Source organism: Bos javanicus, chromosome 1 (genome assembly GCF_032452875.1).
Source record: "Bos javanicus breed banteng chromosome 1, ARS-OSU_banteng_1.0, whole genome shotgun sequence".
Classification (NCBI taxonomy): Eukaryota; Metazoa; Chordata; class Mammalia; order Artiodactyla; family Bovidae; genus Bos; species Bos javanicus.
Genome location: NC_083868.1, coordinates 59,185,902 through 59,199,536, shown reverse-complemented (window position 1 = coordinate 59,199,536; position 13,635 = coordinate 59,185,902). Strand labels below are relative to the sequence as shown.

Below are 13,635 nucleotides of genomic sequence, written 5' to 3'. Positions count from 1 at the left end.
TGAAGTCTCTATAAAACCCCCAGCAGTATGGGATTGGAGAGTTTCTGGGTTGCTGAATACAGCCACACGCCTGCAGGGCAGCACACCCAGCTCCATGAGGACAGATGCTCCTGTGCCTGGGACCTTTGGAGACCCCATCCCATGCATTTCTTTCATTTGGCTCTTCATCTGTATCCTTTATCAAATTCTTTATTGTATAATAAACTGATGCAGGTAAGTGTTCCCCTGAGTTCTGTGGGCCATCTTAGCAAATTATCAAATCCAAGGAGGGGACTGTGGGAACCTCAATTTACAACCAGTCGGGCCTCTCTGGTGGCTCAGATGGTAAAGAATCTGCCTGCAATGTGGAAGACCTGGGTTTGATTCCTGGGTGGGGAAGATCTCCTGGAGGAAGGCATGGAAACCCACTCTAGTATTCTTGCTGGAGAATCCCCATGGACAAGGAGCATAGCAGGCTACAGTCCATGGGGCTGCACAGAGTCAGATGTGACTAAGCAGCCATAGCAGTCAGAGACACAGGTGACAGCCTGGGACTTGCAACTGGCATCTGAAGTGAGGGCTGTCTTGGAAGACTGAGCCCCTAACTGCTGGGACCCGATGTTAACTACAGGTAGATAGTATCAGAACTGGATTGCTTATAGGTCGTTCAGATAATGTGGCGGACTTGGTCAGTGTGAGAGCTTCTGGTGGCAGAAGTGTTCTGTGCACTGCTAAGAGTAGAGAAGAGGAAAGGACAGAGTTTTTCCCAGTGGTGATGGTGATTTATTCTCTAAGTCATGTCTGACTCTTGCAACCCCATAAACTGTAGCCTGCCAGGCTGCTCTGTCCATGGGATTCTCCAGGCAATAATACTGGAGTGGGTTGCCATTTCCTTCTCCAGGGGATCTTCCCGATCCAGGAATCGAACCCAGGTCTCCTGCATTACAGGCAGATTCTTTACTGACTGAGCTTCGAGGGAAGCCCATTTTTCCCAGTACAACTTACTAAATCAGGAATTGGCAAACTAAGGCCCATGGGTCAAATCTGGGGCACCACAGGCTTTTGCACTGCCCATGGGCTAAAAGTGGGTCTTATATTTTTAAGTGGTTCAAAAAATTCAAAAGAATAATATTTTATTAAACATGAAAAGTATATAAAATTTAAATTTCAGTGTTTATAAATAAAGATTTATTGAAACATGGCCAACTCATTCATTTAGATATTATCTGTGGTCCTTTCACAGTGTGATGGCATTGTTGAATTGTTGCAGCAGAGACTGGAAGACCCACAAAAGCTAAAAGATCCTGGCCCTTTACAAAGAAACTTTGCCAATCTCTGTACTACATAATTTTGAAACTTCAACAGCTGCTTATGTTTCTGGAGAAGATCCAAAGGACACGCTTTTCCTAAAGTGGAAAGGAATGTGCTAATGAAGAAACCACCAGCATCACTGAGGGGCTCAGAGGTAGCTCTCCTCTGTATGCTGGGGTTGAAGAAGGCGATGATGTAGAGATCTGGATCCCCAGCAGCGACAGGGAAGAGGAGATCCCCAAATAATAACGGGGCAGATGGCAGCACGTAAGAAATGAAGTGGATGTAATTACTGAAATGGCAGCCAAGGAAGCCTGGCCCACAGCGCTATTAAGATGGCTAATAAAGCCCAGTGGTCCCAGGAGAAATATAGATGGACAGCTGACAAGGGTATTGCTTAAAAGTATAATCAAGGATTCAAGGATACATGAGAGAAGATTGAAGCATGGCAAGTCAAGATCTATAATAGTAATGGTGTGGATACTGTCTGTTCACCCCTCAACGTCACTCTCCATCCTTCTGTGCCCTAAGGAGACTGAACTACACATGTGTGCTGTGCTGTGCTTAGGTGCTGAGTCATATCCGACTCTTTGTGACCCCATGGGCTGTAGCCCACTAGTCTCCCCTGCCCATGGGGATTCTCCAGGCAGGAATACTGGAGTGGGTTGCCATGCCCTCTCCAGGGGATCTTCCCAACCCAGGGATCAAACCCAGGTCTCTCGCATTGCAGGTGGATTCATACTGACCCAGTGATTTCTCTTGCTCTCTGGCTTGAGTCTGGTCTCAGTCAATGCAAAGCAACAGTAGGAGAATGGCGGGAAGGAGAGTGAGGTTGAGGGTATATGTTCCCCAGCCTTCTCTCTGCAGGGTGCACTTGGACTGGCTGTGATCTTCAATCAAGGATTATAGTACTTCTCAAGGTGGTCCCCTCCACACAACCCTCTCTTTCCAGGGCCTGGTCATCACCCTTCCTTCCAGGTTTCAGTAATCATTCTCTCTCCTTTCCCCTGAAGATCTCAGGGTGGTAACAATACATTCCTACCCGCCCCCTTATGCTTTCCCTCTAAGCTTTCCAATACTTTGTAAATCCCTTTATTAAACTGTCCTCAAACTACTCAGCTTAAGAGTACTATGTTTCTCTGCTGGACCTTAAATACTACAAGGATAAAATACATTTGAGCAATAAGAGAAAGAAGACAGGAAGCCATAGCCAAAGCATAGGAAAAAGCAGAGAGGAACTGATTTGGACAGGAAGCAGCAGACATGTCAAAGAGGGGGCTGGTGAATAAAACTTTGTAGAAGGGGAGCCACAGAATTCGATACCTACTGGACTCTCTCTTTTCACCTCTTCCCCTTTCCCTTATACAAACTTGTCTGGAATACTGGCCTGAAAATGAACCAGTCTTAATCATTAACAGGAAAATGTGTTCTGCTGCTTGTAAAGAGCCTTCCATATTTCCATGTGCCAGAGCTGCAGAGTACTGGTGACAGCAGGGGACATCTGCTCACCAGCTACCATAACAACTCTCTTCCAGCTCACAAATCAATCGTTGTTCTCTTCACCTCTTTCCTCTAGTCAATCATTTTTCTTGCATTCATTTTCCCCTAGAGGTTTCATTACGAAACCTATCTACTGTGATAGCTAAGACATAAATGAAAATACTATAAGTCATTAAGTCATTGATTTCTCCAGTAGCACTAGCCACATTTCAGCCACTGCTGGATCCCCAGCACTCTGTTCCATGATGCCTACTGAACAACAAGGAATAGTGGCCACATCCTTATGAACCAAGCCAGTCAGCAAACTAAATGTTTGCCTCATAAACCTGGAAGCGAGGGTTTGAACCATAGGACAAGAAATTTTTGCAAGCAAGTTGGTGGACTAGGCAGTCGTATGCTAGTATTAGACTTTATGTAACTTTCACCTATCACATGAGTTTTCCTACCATTTGGAAAATCTCTTTCACTTCCTCTGGACCAAATCTGCAAAGTCCAACAGGTGCCTGAAGCACTTTTAGACCACTGACTGGGGGAAACCTGGGGACAAACCTGGGCGATTTGTCACTCAGAGGGGAATAAGACGTTGGTTCTGCTACCAAATTCCTTTCCCCATCCTCATTCCAATCTGTTCTCAGTAAAATAAGGTTAGAGTAAGTGCTCCTGGGATTTCTTCCCTTTCAGATCTGAATGAAGACAGAATGTGTGTCAAATGGAACATGTTACTGTTACATCAATACCCTGGTATTGATGATAGGTTACAGAAAGCAAAGTGGGTTTATCTACATGAACTAAGAATTTAAGATGTAAGATATTAGACTGAAAATTCAAGATTAGTCAGTGGTGATAGGCATCAGTATGCACAAAAGTGTAACGCCATAAGCAGAATTAACAGTAGGAAAGTATACACAAAGTCTAGACACTTATACAGTATTAAGGCTATTTTAAATGTAAATTATCATGAGGTCTAAGTGGAAAAACATTACAATAGCACTTTCTTATTAAGCAATTCTAATTTGTGCAATTTCATCTCAACTCTGAGGCCTGGAGGGGGAAGCAGCTATTGAAGATCTTCAGAGGAGATCTTAAACAGATGTTAAATAAGAAAGAAGAGAAGATCAAAGGATGGTCCATTTCTGAGAGATGGAGAAAAGGAAAAAGAAGACAAGAACTCAAGCAAGACACATGGAATTTGAGCCTAAGAACACACAGCTGTCTAAATCTCTCCCTCTGGAACTGGCAGTGGCCCAGCCAGATTCAGGCTAAATGGCTGGTGAAGAATCAGGTACAACGGGGCTAGAACTCAATTTGGGGGTCTTAACCCAATATAGTGCAAGGTACACAGTGGGTGGGCGGGCTAAATGTGTTCTGCTTGTAGTTCAGCCTTTGAGGGATTTCCCAAATCCCAAAGTGGTCCAGTGATTAAGAATCTGCCTCTCAATGAAGGGGATGTGGCTTCAATCCCTGGTTGGGGAACTAAGATCTCACATGCCATGGGGCAGCTAAGCCTGTACACACCAACTCCTAAAGCCCACACACCTCAACTAGAGAGAAGCCTGAGCCCCACCCCAACAATAGATCCTGCCTGCTGCAACTAAGACCCAATACAGCCAAATAAAATAACTATGAAAACAAAAAAAGAGTCAGCCTTTGATTGCAGATAGGAAATGCAATGTCAGAAACAGGAGTTCTGCTTCTGGTGGAATAATGATTACCTATGTTGCTTTGAACCAAACTTTCCATTGAGAACAGCTAGAAAAGCTAAATAATATAAGTGTCTATTTGTAGTCATCTGAAATCTATCAAATCAGTGAGAAATTTTAGGCTAGGGCGCAAAGTCTAGGAGTAGGAAGCCCAGAGAGATGAGATGAGCATTCAGGGATATTTTCTTCTAGAGAAATTTCCTGAAAGTCTTGGCCAAGAAGCAGATAAACTCCACAGAGTTTCTGTCTGGAGGGACAAAACTTTGAGTTCAGAAATCACTGAGGAGGGAGACTTTGGCAAACTCTACAGGCTTTGAGTTAGAATCCCAAAGGACTACCCTCTACCAGTAAGGAAGTAGCAAAGTTGGGTCCAGCTTTAAATTCTCTCACCACTGATTTAATTAAAGAGACAGGAATGCTAGTGCTTTCACACTGGTCATCTGGCAGAAGCCAAAGGAATCAATCCTCTCTAGAGGAAGATGATACTACCTAGAGCTTCAAATTGTTGCCACAGGTCTTGAAGTAGAAAGTACAGCACTCAATGAAAAATAAACAGTCAAGAAGATAAGATAGGTCCAAGAAACAAGCGGAAAGAGAAAATATTAGAAGACCAGAGAGAACACAACTAAACAAGATTATCAGGCACAGATTTCAAAATAACTGTGATTAATATTTTCAAAGAATTAAAAACAAGATTGGGAATTTTGGCACACTGTAAGCTATTCAAACAAAGAACAAAATAGAAGTTGTGGATCTGAAAAATATGATAACAGAAATTAAAAACTTAATGGATGGGTTTAACAGAAGATTAGATACATCAAAGGAGATACTTAGTAAACTGGAAAGCACATCCAAAGAAAACATTTGATGAGACAAGTGGATGGAAAATTCCAAAAAGAGGGTAAGGGATGTGGGGAAAAGTGAAAATGTTGAAAATATCACCTGTGATTAGAATTCCAGAAGGAAAGGAAAGCAAGGACAGAGAATTAATATATGAAGAAATAACAGCCAAGAATGATACAAAACTGACAGAAGATGTCAAGTAACAAATTCAAAAAGCACTCTGAACCTCAAACAGAATAAATACATAGATGACTATATTCAATTATATCACCATATAATTGCTGAAAACCAAAGAGAAGGAAAAATTTTAAAGAACAAGAAAACAAAAACAAACAAATACTGTCTTTCACAGAACAAAAATAAGACTCCCATGTAATTTCTCAATAGAAATATGGGAAGTCAGAGACAATGGGGCAGTATTTCCCATGTGTTGAAAAAAAATCACTGCCAACATAGAATTCTATACCCAGAAAAACAAATAGATCACTTCTAAATTAAGGAAAATTAAGATATTTTCAGACAAACAAAAAGTGAGATAATTCACCACTAGCATGCCTGCTCACAAGGAAATGCTAAAGGATATTCTTTAGGCAAAAGGAAAACTATTTTAGTTATAAGAAAGAACATTCGTGAAGAAGTGAAGAGCAATAGAAAGGTAAATCTAAACACACATTGACTCATAAGACAATAATCATCTTCAGGTGGGTGGTTAAAATAGAAAGAGAACTAAAATCCATGACAGTAATAGCAATAAGTTGGGGAGGTAAGAAAAGAGTTAATGTGTTCTAAGGTTCTTGCAAAATCCAAGAGATGATAAAAGCACTAATACATATTAGACTTAATAAATCAGAGGTCTATTTTATAATCTCTAGCGTAACTACTAAAGAAAAGAAAAAATGCATAACTACTAAACATGTTTTTAATAATAAAAATACTTAATTCAAAAGGCAGCAAGAAAAAGATTAGGGAAGTAAACAGGCAAAACAAACATGAAGAGAATAAGGTGGTAGATGTAAACCCATAGGTATCAGGAATAACAGCACCAGGTACCAGTCCAGAGAATAAAGCAGGCTGTAGAGCTGAGTTGTTAACTGAGTACAGTCAGAGTTGGAGGGAAAGTAAGGCAGGCTGGGGAGGAGGATCTGGTATGAGGTGGAAAACAGCGTTAGGAATCACAGGCTTGTACTCTCCAAAATGTTTGTTTAGTAACTTAAATTAAGGCAACCTTGGATGGCTTAAAAGACCCAAGAGGGCAGATAAAAAGGAGTGGGAATTCTTTTGTTCATCCAAATCAGTAGCTTCCCAGGTGGCACTAAAGAACCCACCTGCCAATGCAGGAGATGCAGGAGACTTGGGTTGATCCCTGGGCCAGGAAGATCCCCTCAAAAAGGGCATGGCAACCCACTCCAGTATTCTTGCTGAGAGAATCCCATGGACTGGCAGCCTACAGTCCAAAGGGTTGAAAAGAGTCGGACACGACTGAAATGACTTAGCACACATGCACACAACAATAGCTGCCTGTTACCTCACAAGGACATGAATATATGAAGAAAATATATTTCTTCATTGTTTACAAAGCTTCCACGTGGAATATGCTAGCTGTTCATCACAATCCTGGGATATAGAGCATGGAGAATCATAATGCCTATTTTACATATGAAGAACTGGAGACCCAGAAGATGAAACAACAACCCTATCATCACACACTCCATGCTAAGAATAGAAATTTCCAATTTCCCATCCAATACTCTCTCAGCCACATGACCTCTTAAGCAAATGTAATGGAGGATGTACAACCTACTGATCTTGCCATGCACCTTCTGCCCCTAAATTTTTGGAGTGTTGATTTTTCATCCTGCAGAAATGCTAGGTAACCGGCACTAGTGACTGGCTATTAAAATTTAAGGAGCTAATGTCCAAAAACCCCTGGCACAGAGCAGATGCCCAAGATGCATCAAGCTCACAGTAGATAAATCAGACTCTCAGAGGAGTAGCTTAAGGGCCAAGCAGAAGCCAGGAACTGTAGGCGACAGCATGATGTGGAGGATTCAGGTCCAAACTTTCAGGAGCTCCCAGACAAGGGAGAGGGACAGTGAACGAGCACAAACGATGCCGCTGAAAGGCAGAGAAAGTACTGTGGCAAGAGGCGTAGAGAGCAGTGCTGGAGGCAGGGGGGTGGGTGGGGAGTCACATCTAGACAGCAAGGGGACAGGAAAGGACCAGGGGTGGGATAGGATGGGTGGTAGGGATGTGGTGCCCAGGACAGAGAGGTGCAGCCAGAGCCATTACCTTTCTGGCCAGCGTGGCCACTGCAATGACTGCTATGCAGATGACCACTAGCACTGCGGCCATGGCTCCAAGCAGTGGGATCTGGAACCCAGCGCTGTACTCAGCCACTAGAGGGAAGACAAAACTAAGGTGAGCGGGTAGAGGCCAGAAGCAAAGGGCAACCATTACCCAGGGAAACCTCAGTGTCCGGGCACCAGGGGTGGGGATTGGCCGGGCTTTTCTCAAACCACAGGACTGGAGTCTTCAAACCCAGCTCTTTGGCGAGCAGAGCATCTGCCAGGCCCATCACAAAATGAATAACTGATCCCTCCAGGGCTGTGCCTCATGCATTTGACACCACAGCAGACCGTTTTTAACACTCCCTTCTTCTGTTGGACAAAATCACTTTCAGTAATAGTCACAAAGTGAAACAAATAACATTCAGTAAAAAATAAGAAAGTGAATACTTTCTTTTTATGAAACTTTGTGTTTATAATCAATCTGATATTTTGAAAAGCTTAATTAAAAAGTAAAATTAACATTAAAGTACAAAGAAGAAAAAAGGCATATAACCTTTCACCTTAAGCCTATAACACATCTCAAGTAGGCTGTGAGACCCCGGAGGGGCTAAGGCTCTGGAACTTGACCCTTTGCTGTTTTGCCAGCACCTGTAACCTAGCAGACACCTAATAAATACTCGTGACACAAGTTAAAGCACGAAAAGGAGAATCTGTATCAAGATGTAAAATATAAACAAGAAGGAGGAAGAGTCGGGAGGCTTGGAGAGATGATACTTGACCTGAGGAGGGTGTGAGGGAAACAGACAGCTGCCAGGCTGTGTGCTGGACTATAGGCACACGAGCTTCCAGGCTGCCCCCTCCCATGCCCACCTCCTTCCCAGGATCTCGGGCAGAATTCAGGTGTCCGGGGAAGTCATGGAAGGAGAGGGGTGTAGCAGAGGCTGGGCCCTCTTTCCTTTGACAGAGGACTCTGAATACCAGGAAGGTGGTTAAGGCCTGCCATCACTTAGGATGGGACAGCATGCATGGTGCCTGCAAGGTACCAGGACAGGGAGGCAAGCCCAAATTGCCCAGCTTGCTTTCCTCCTGCCCTGAGGACCTGGTCTCCTGCCTTGGCCACAGGTAGGCAAAGAGGACTGGCGGGGAGCAAAGCTACAGACAGCTGTCCATAGAACCAGCAAAGGATGGAGGCTGGAGGGGTGCAAGGGCCTGCAGAGGGCCATCCATAGAACCAGCAAAGGATGGAGGCTCTTCCCCACATGATACTTGGGCCTATGCGGGGGCCCCTCAGGAAGCAGCGCTCGAGAAGAAACTTGCAGGCCAACTTTTATCTCCTCAGTTTACACATACACAGTTTGCTAACTCATAAGACTTAAACTCCCACACCATTGATGGCAGCAAACAGCAGCTCTGAGGGTGTGTGAGTGGAACCTGAAAACCAGTATTAAAATCAGCTGTACCACTCTGAGCAACGGTCAGGCTCAGCTTCTTCCTCCACCCTACAGTCAGATGGGGTTTGGGGGATCCTATTAATAGCTAACACTGACCTCATGCTTGCCACATTCCAGGTGCTATTCTAAGGGCATTTCCTTTTAGTCAGTAATCCAATCGTAGATTCACACCTCATAAGGTCTTACATCTCCTCATTTCACAGTTGAAAAAAACGAGGCACAGAGAAGCCCAATAATCTTGTCTGAGGTCACAGCAACACTAGGATTTGGACCCAGGCCGTCTGGGTCCATCATCACTTTTCTATCCTGTCCCTCACACTAGAACAGTCATTTTTCCCCTCCAAAGAGGTTGAAGTGTGCAGGTGGATAATGAAGCTGAGAGCATTTTGGGAAACCATCAAGTACCACAGAAATGTAAATTGCTGTACATTTACACTTAGCACACACTGAGCTCTAATCCTTTATAAATGGAGAGGCTAAATCTAATTGGCATGATCACTGCTAAAGTAATTAATGTGATCCCTTCTCAAATGGGTTCTTCCCAGGCGGTGCAGCAGTAAAGAATCCACCTGCCAATGCAGGAGATGCAGGAGAATCAGGTTCAATCCCTGGGTCAGGAAGATGCTGTGGAGTAGGAAATGGCAACCCACTCTGGTATTCTTGCCTAGGAAACCCCATGGACAGAGGAGCCTAGTGGGCTACAGTCCATAGAGTTATAAAGAGTTGGACATGACTGAGCGACTGAGCGTGTACACACTTCTCAAATGACCTGAACAGCTGGTCTTCCTAACAAAAACACATAAGATGTGCTTTTACCCAAACAGTGGTTCTCAATCATGGCTGACTATTCAAACCATCGAGAGTGCTTCTAGAATCTAACACACCCTGCTCTGCCCCTGGAGGCTCTGACTGAACTGGTCTGGGATGGGGTGCCAGCTTCCGTACCATTTGAAAGCTCCCAGGTGATGTGACTGTGAGCCAGGGTTGGGAGGTCCCGCTCTGCAGTGATTCGATCATCGAGCATGAGGGTCCTCAGCCACCTGGCCCCAGGCATACCTGAGTGTCGTAGGACTTGCAGAAAGAGCACCCCTTTGTAAATCCCGTCAGGGTAGGTGTGATAGACGCAGGTGTACTGTCCCGTGTCGTTACTGGTCAGCCACCGGAGGGTGAGGCCCAAATTGGAGTCCGGGACCACTCGCTCCTTGAAGGCAGGATTGATGTGCCACCCCAAGCTGTCATGATGAATGGCCACAACTTGGTCTTGCAGATTCCAGTTGACTTGGGTCACTTTGGCAGTGGTGGAGGAGAGGTGACATTGTAAGGTGACAGAGCCACCTTCCTCTGCAGAAATGTTCCCCATTGTTACTATTCTGCCTGTCACAGCTCCTAGAGAGGGGGAAAGAAGTATGCATTTTTAGCAGCTGGTTTTGAACCTTTCCATAGAAATTCCAACGAGTCTTTGAGGCCAAAATTGATTTTCGGTGTTTTGCTTCGTTTTTTTTAAGATTTTTTTTTTTTTGATGTGTACCATTTTTAAAGTCTTTATTGAATCTGTTACAATACTGCTTCTGTTTTACGTTTTGATTTTTTGGCCATCAGGCATGTGGGATCTTAGCTCCCCATGTAGGGATTGAGCCCACACCCCCTGCACAGGAAGGTGACGTCTTAACCACTGGATCACCAGGGGAATACCAGAATTGGATTTTGGAATGACAGGCTCTCCAGTTCGTCCTGTCTTTCCCCCATAAACACCATAATTCCTATACAATGTAGCTGCTTCACCCTCTCAAGACACTCTGCTGGAATATTATTTCCTGATGAGCTCACTGATTTTTTCCACACACTTATGTTGTCTGTACCTAGAATATAGGCCCTTGTCGGCCACCACCTCTGTTTCTGATTGTATCTATCGGCAGCCAGTTCTGCGCTGAGCCCATTATCCTTTGAAATAAGACCTGGCTGTTTCGATTGACTGCCATTGGGGGTGCCTGGAAAATTTTCAGAAAAGCCTCGAAATCTAAAGGAAAGGACGCTTGGAGAGTAACTCTGTTTCTCCCAGGCAAAACCACCCTCCTCAGCACTGACCCCCACAGATGGTTCAGAAAACAGGGAAACAAAATTATAACAGTTTTTAAATATTTCTGCCCCCTCAGACACATTTATTTATGATTTTTAATACAGAAGGAAATAGGTTTAACATAAATTCAGTCTATAGCAGTAGAATATCTGTAATCTGTGACAATGACGTTTTTGACCCACAAAAAGCATACTATGTTTTTCTAGAAGTTTCCTCAAGGACAGAAGAAAGGAGGATAGAGCAGGAGGGGACTTCGCCCAGCAAACCCATCATCCCTCCTCCTTAGCCCCTTTCTCACCTCCTGCTTCTTTTTTTGGGTCAGCCAGGCAGGCACCCCACAACCCCAAGTCCTTCATCTACCACCGAAAACAGAACTAGAGCTCCTTCTCAGAGACAGCGTTTTCTCCCACGAGGGGACACAGGACTCTGAAAACTGTATTTCCTTCCATCAGATGGATGAGGCCTTGGCTCCAGCCTCCCCTTCCCGCCCGCTCTCCATCCCGGTCCTGTCCTGGGCTAGACTTCAGATCTTACCTGATGCGGGGAGGAGAGCCTGCTTCAGCACCTGGGCCCAGATCAGGAGGAGACACCACTGCATGCTTCTGCCCAGGGGGCTGACAGGAAGCAGCTGTGGCCCCTTCTGCCACCGAAACTGGCTGACTGCTGATGGCAGGGTGAAACTGAGCCTCTGAGCAGAGAGGGTCTCGGAAAAACCAAGTTCAGCAAAAACAATGTCAAAGACAGATAAAGCTCACAACAAGAGCACAAACTGCCCTGGGCAAGCCACAAGAAAAGCCATGAAGGAAACACTTTAAAAATAAACAAAAATGTGGTTAGAGATACACTGGTCTTTGGATTACTATTAGTCAACCTATAGTTTTCAAGTTCTGTCTCAATGCACTTTTTTAAAAAAATCAGCCTTCATCAAACAAGCTCAAAAGCATCTGTGTAATGCCCACGATCCTGGGGAACCTGTCCCTGATGGGGTTCACTGGGTTGCCCTGACTTCTTCCCACTAAAGAGTGTGCAGTGAGGAGAGAAACTTAAGTTTATGCACTTAAAGGCCAGGAACTGCACTTGAAATCTAATGATCGTGGGAACAAGAGCCATTTACTTCAGAAACAAGACAAAAGTCTTGACCAAACAGAGCAGCTTTCCCTTGAGTGAGGGAAAGAACTAAGATTCCCTCTCCTTGAATCTTATTTCTTCGCTCTTATTTATTTGGACTGAGATGTTGTTGAATTCGGGCTTAGTCTCTCTGACCCAGTAGAATCAGAGGAGACCAGAAGAGTGAGTTTTCTCATGAATGGTGACCCCACAACCATTTGGGGATGCAGAGGGCGAGCCCCAGTTGCCTGACCCTGGATTGAGATTGGCTGACACTGGCCTGGAGCTCTCAGCTCATCATCAAGCCCTGCTGTTGGCCCACCCTTCCTTCCTGCTTCCCCCCTCCTCTCCTTGTTCATTCTGTGAAAGTCCCTGAGTGCCTGTGAAGCACCAGACTCGAGACTAGGCTCTGAAGATACGAGGGTGGATAATCAGAGCCCCCTGCTCTCAGACAGTCCACAGTCAAAGCTTGCTCTCTGGTGAAGCCTCACTCTGGGGAGAGGAGGCGGAGGCTACACATTCACCTGCCCTCAGGGCTCGCCACTGCTGCCTTGGACATGCCCCATGGTACATGTCCCAAAAGTCTGCTGCTCCGCCAGGGGGAACACTGGAAGCCTGGTGCTCTGCCCCTCATTCCAGCCTGTACCCTGAGCATCCCACACTGCCCAGACTCCTGTCCTCCTTTCCTCCTGCAGGATGCCCGATCTCAATCCAGTTTCCTCCCCTCCCTGGGTACTGCCTACTCCCAAGTCTACACCATGACCCATGTACAACATACACCTCACCCCCACCCCAGCCCCTTAGACAACACACACCTCACCAACTACTTTCTGCTCACCCCAATTCAACCTGTCCTTCAAGACTCACATCAACACATCCCCTCCACCGCCTCTCCACAGTTACAGAGCTGCAGCTGAAGAAGCTAAGAGACCTAATGTGGGTGCAGAGGTTGAACCAGTGGGGCATTTCTGAAATTGTTGCCAAGGCAGAAGAGCCAAAGGTGGGAGAGCAGCGAGCTGCTGACAGGAATAAAGCACAGAGAGAAGTGGACTCTGGCATTTGGACCATAAAAAACTTAGATTGCTTCTACAGTAGGAGCTGGTAGAAGCCACAGAGGCAGGACCTGTATTGTATACAGCTGGCCTTCTGGAATTATGAGTTCAGCATGTGCAGATTCAACCAACCACAGACAGAAAATATTTTTTTAAATTCCAGAAAGTTCCAAAAAACAAAACTTGAATTTGTCTTGCACTGGCAACTATTTGCATAGCATTTACATTGTATCTATAACTAGTCACATAGTGTGCTTGCCTGCCAAGTCACTTCAGTCATGTCCGACTCTTTGCGACCCTATGGACTGTAGCTCACCAGACTCCTCT

At 45.0% G+C, this 13,635-nt stretch overlaps 1 protein-coding gene across 2 annotated transcripts in view; it reads right to left on the bottom strand.

Annotated features, from left to right (window-relative positions):
- TIGIT (T cell immunoreceptor with Ig and ITIM domains) overlaps positions 1–12,135 on the bottom strand; it is a 19,059-nt gene extending 6,924 nt beyond the window's left edge. The window contains exons 1-4 of one of the 2 annotated variants that reach the window (XM_061394532.1): positions 11,684–12,135; positions 11,448–11,582; positions 10,129–10,458; positions 7,623–7,729 (exon numbers count right to left, since the gene is read on the bottom strand). In XM_061394532.1, the coding sequence (XP_061250516.1) occupies positions 7,623–7,729; positions 10,129–10,458; positions 11,448–11,505 (495 nt within the window). In that variant the 5' untranslated portion in view covers positions 11,506–11,582; positions 11,684–12,135. The remainder of the gene's footprint in view (positions 1–7,622; positions 7,730–10,128; positions 10,459–11,447; positions 11,583–11,683) is intronic. The other variant, XM_061394448.1, reaches the window with a different exon arrangement.
- Between the last annotated feature and the right edge of the window lie 1,500 nt (positions 12,136–13,635).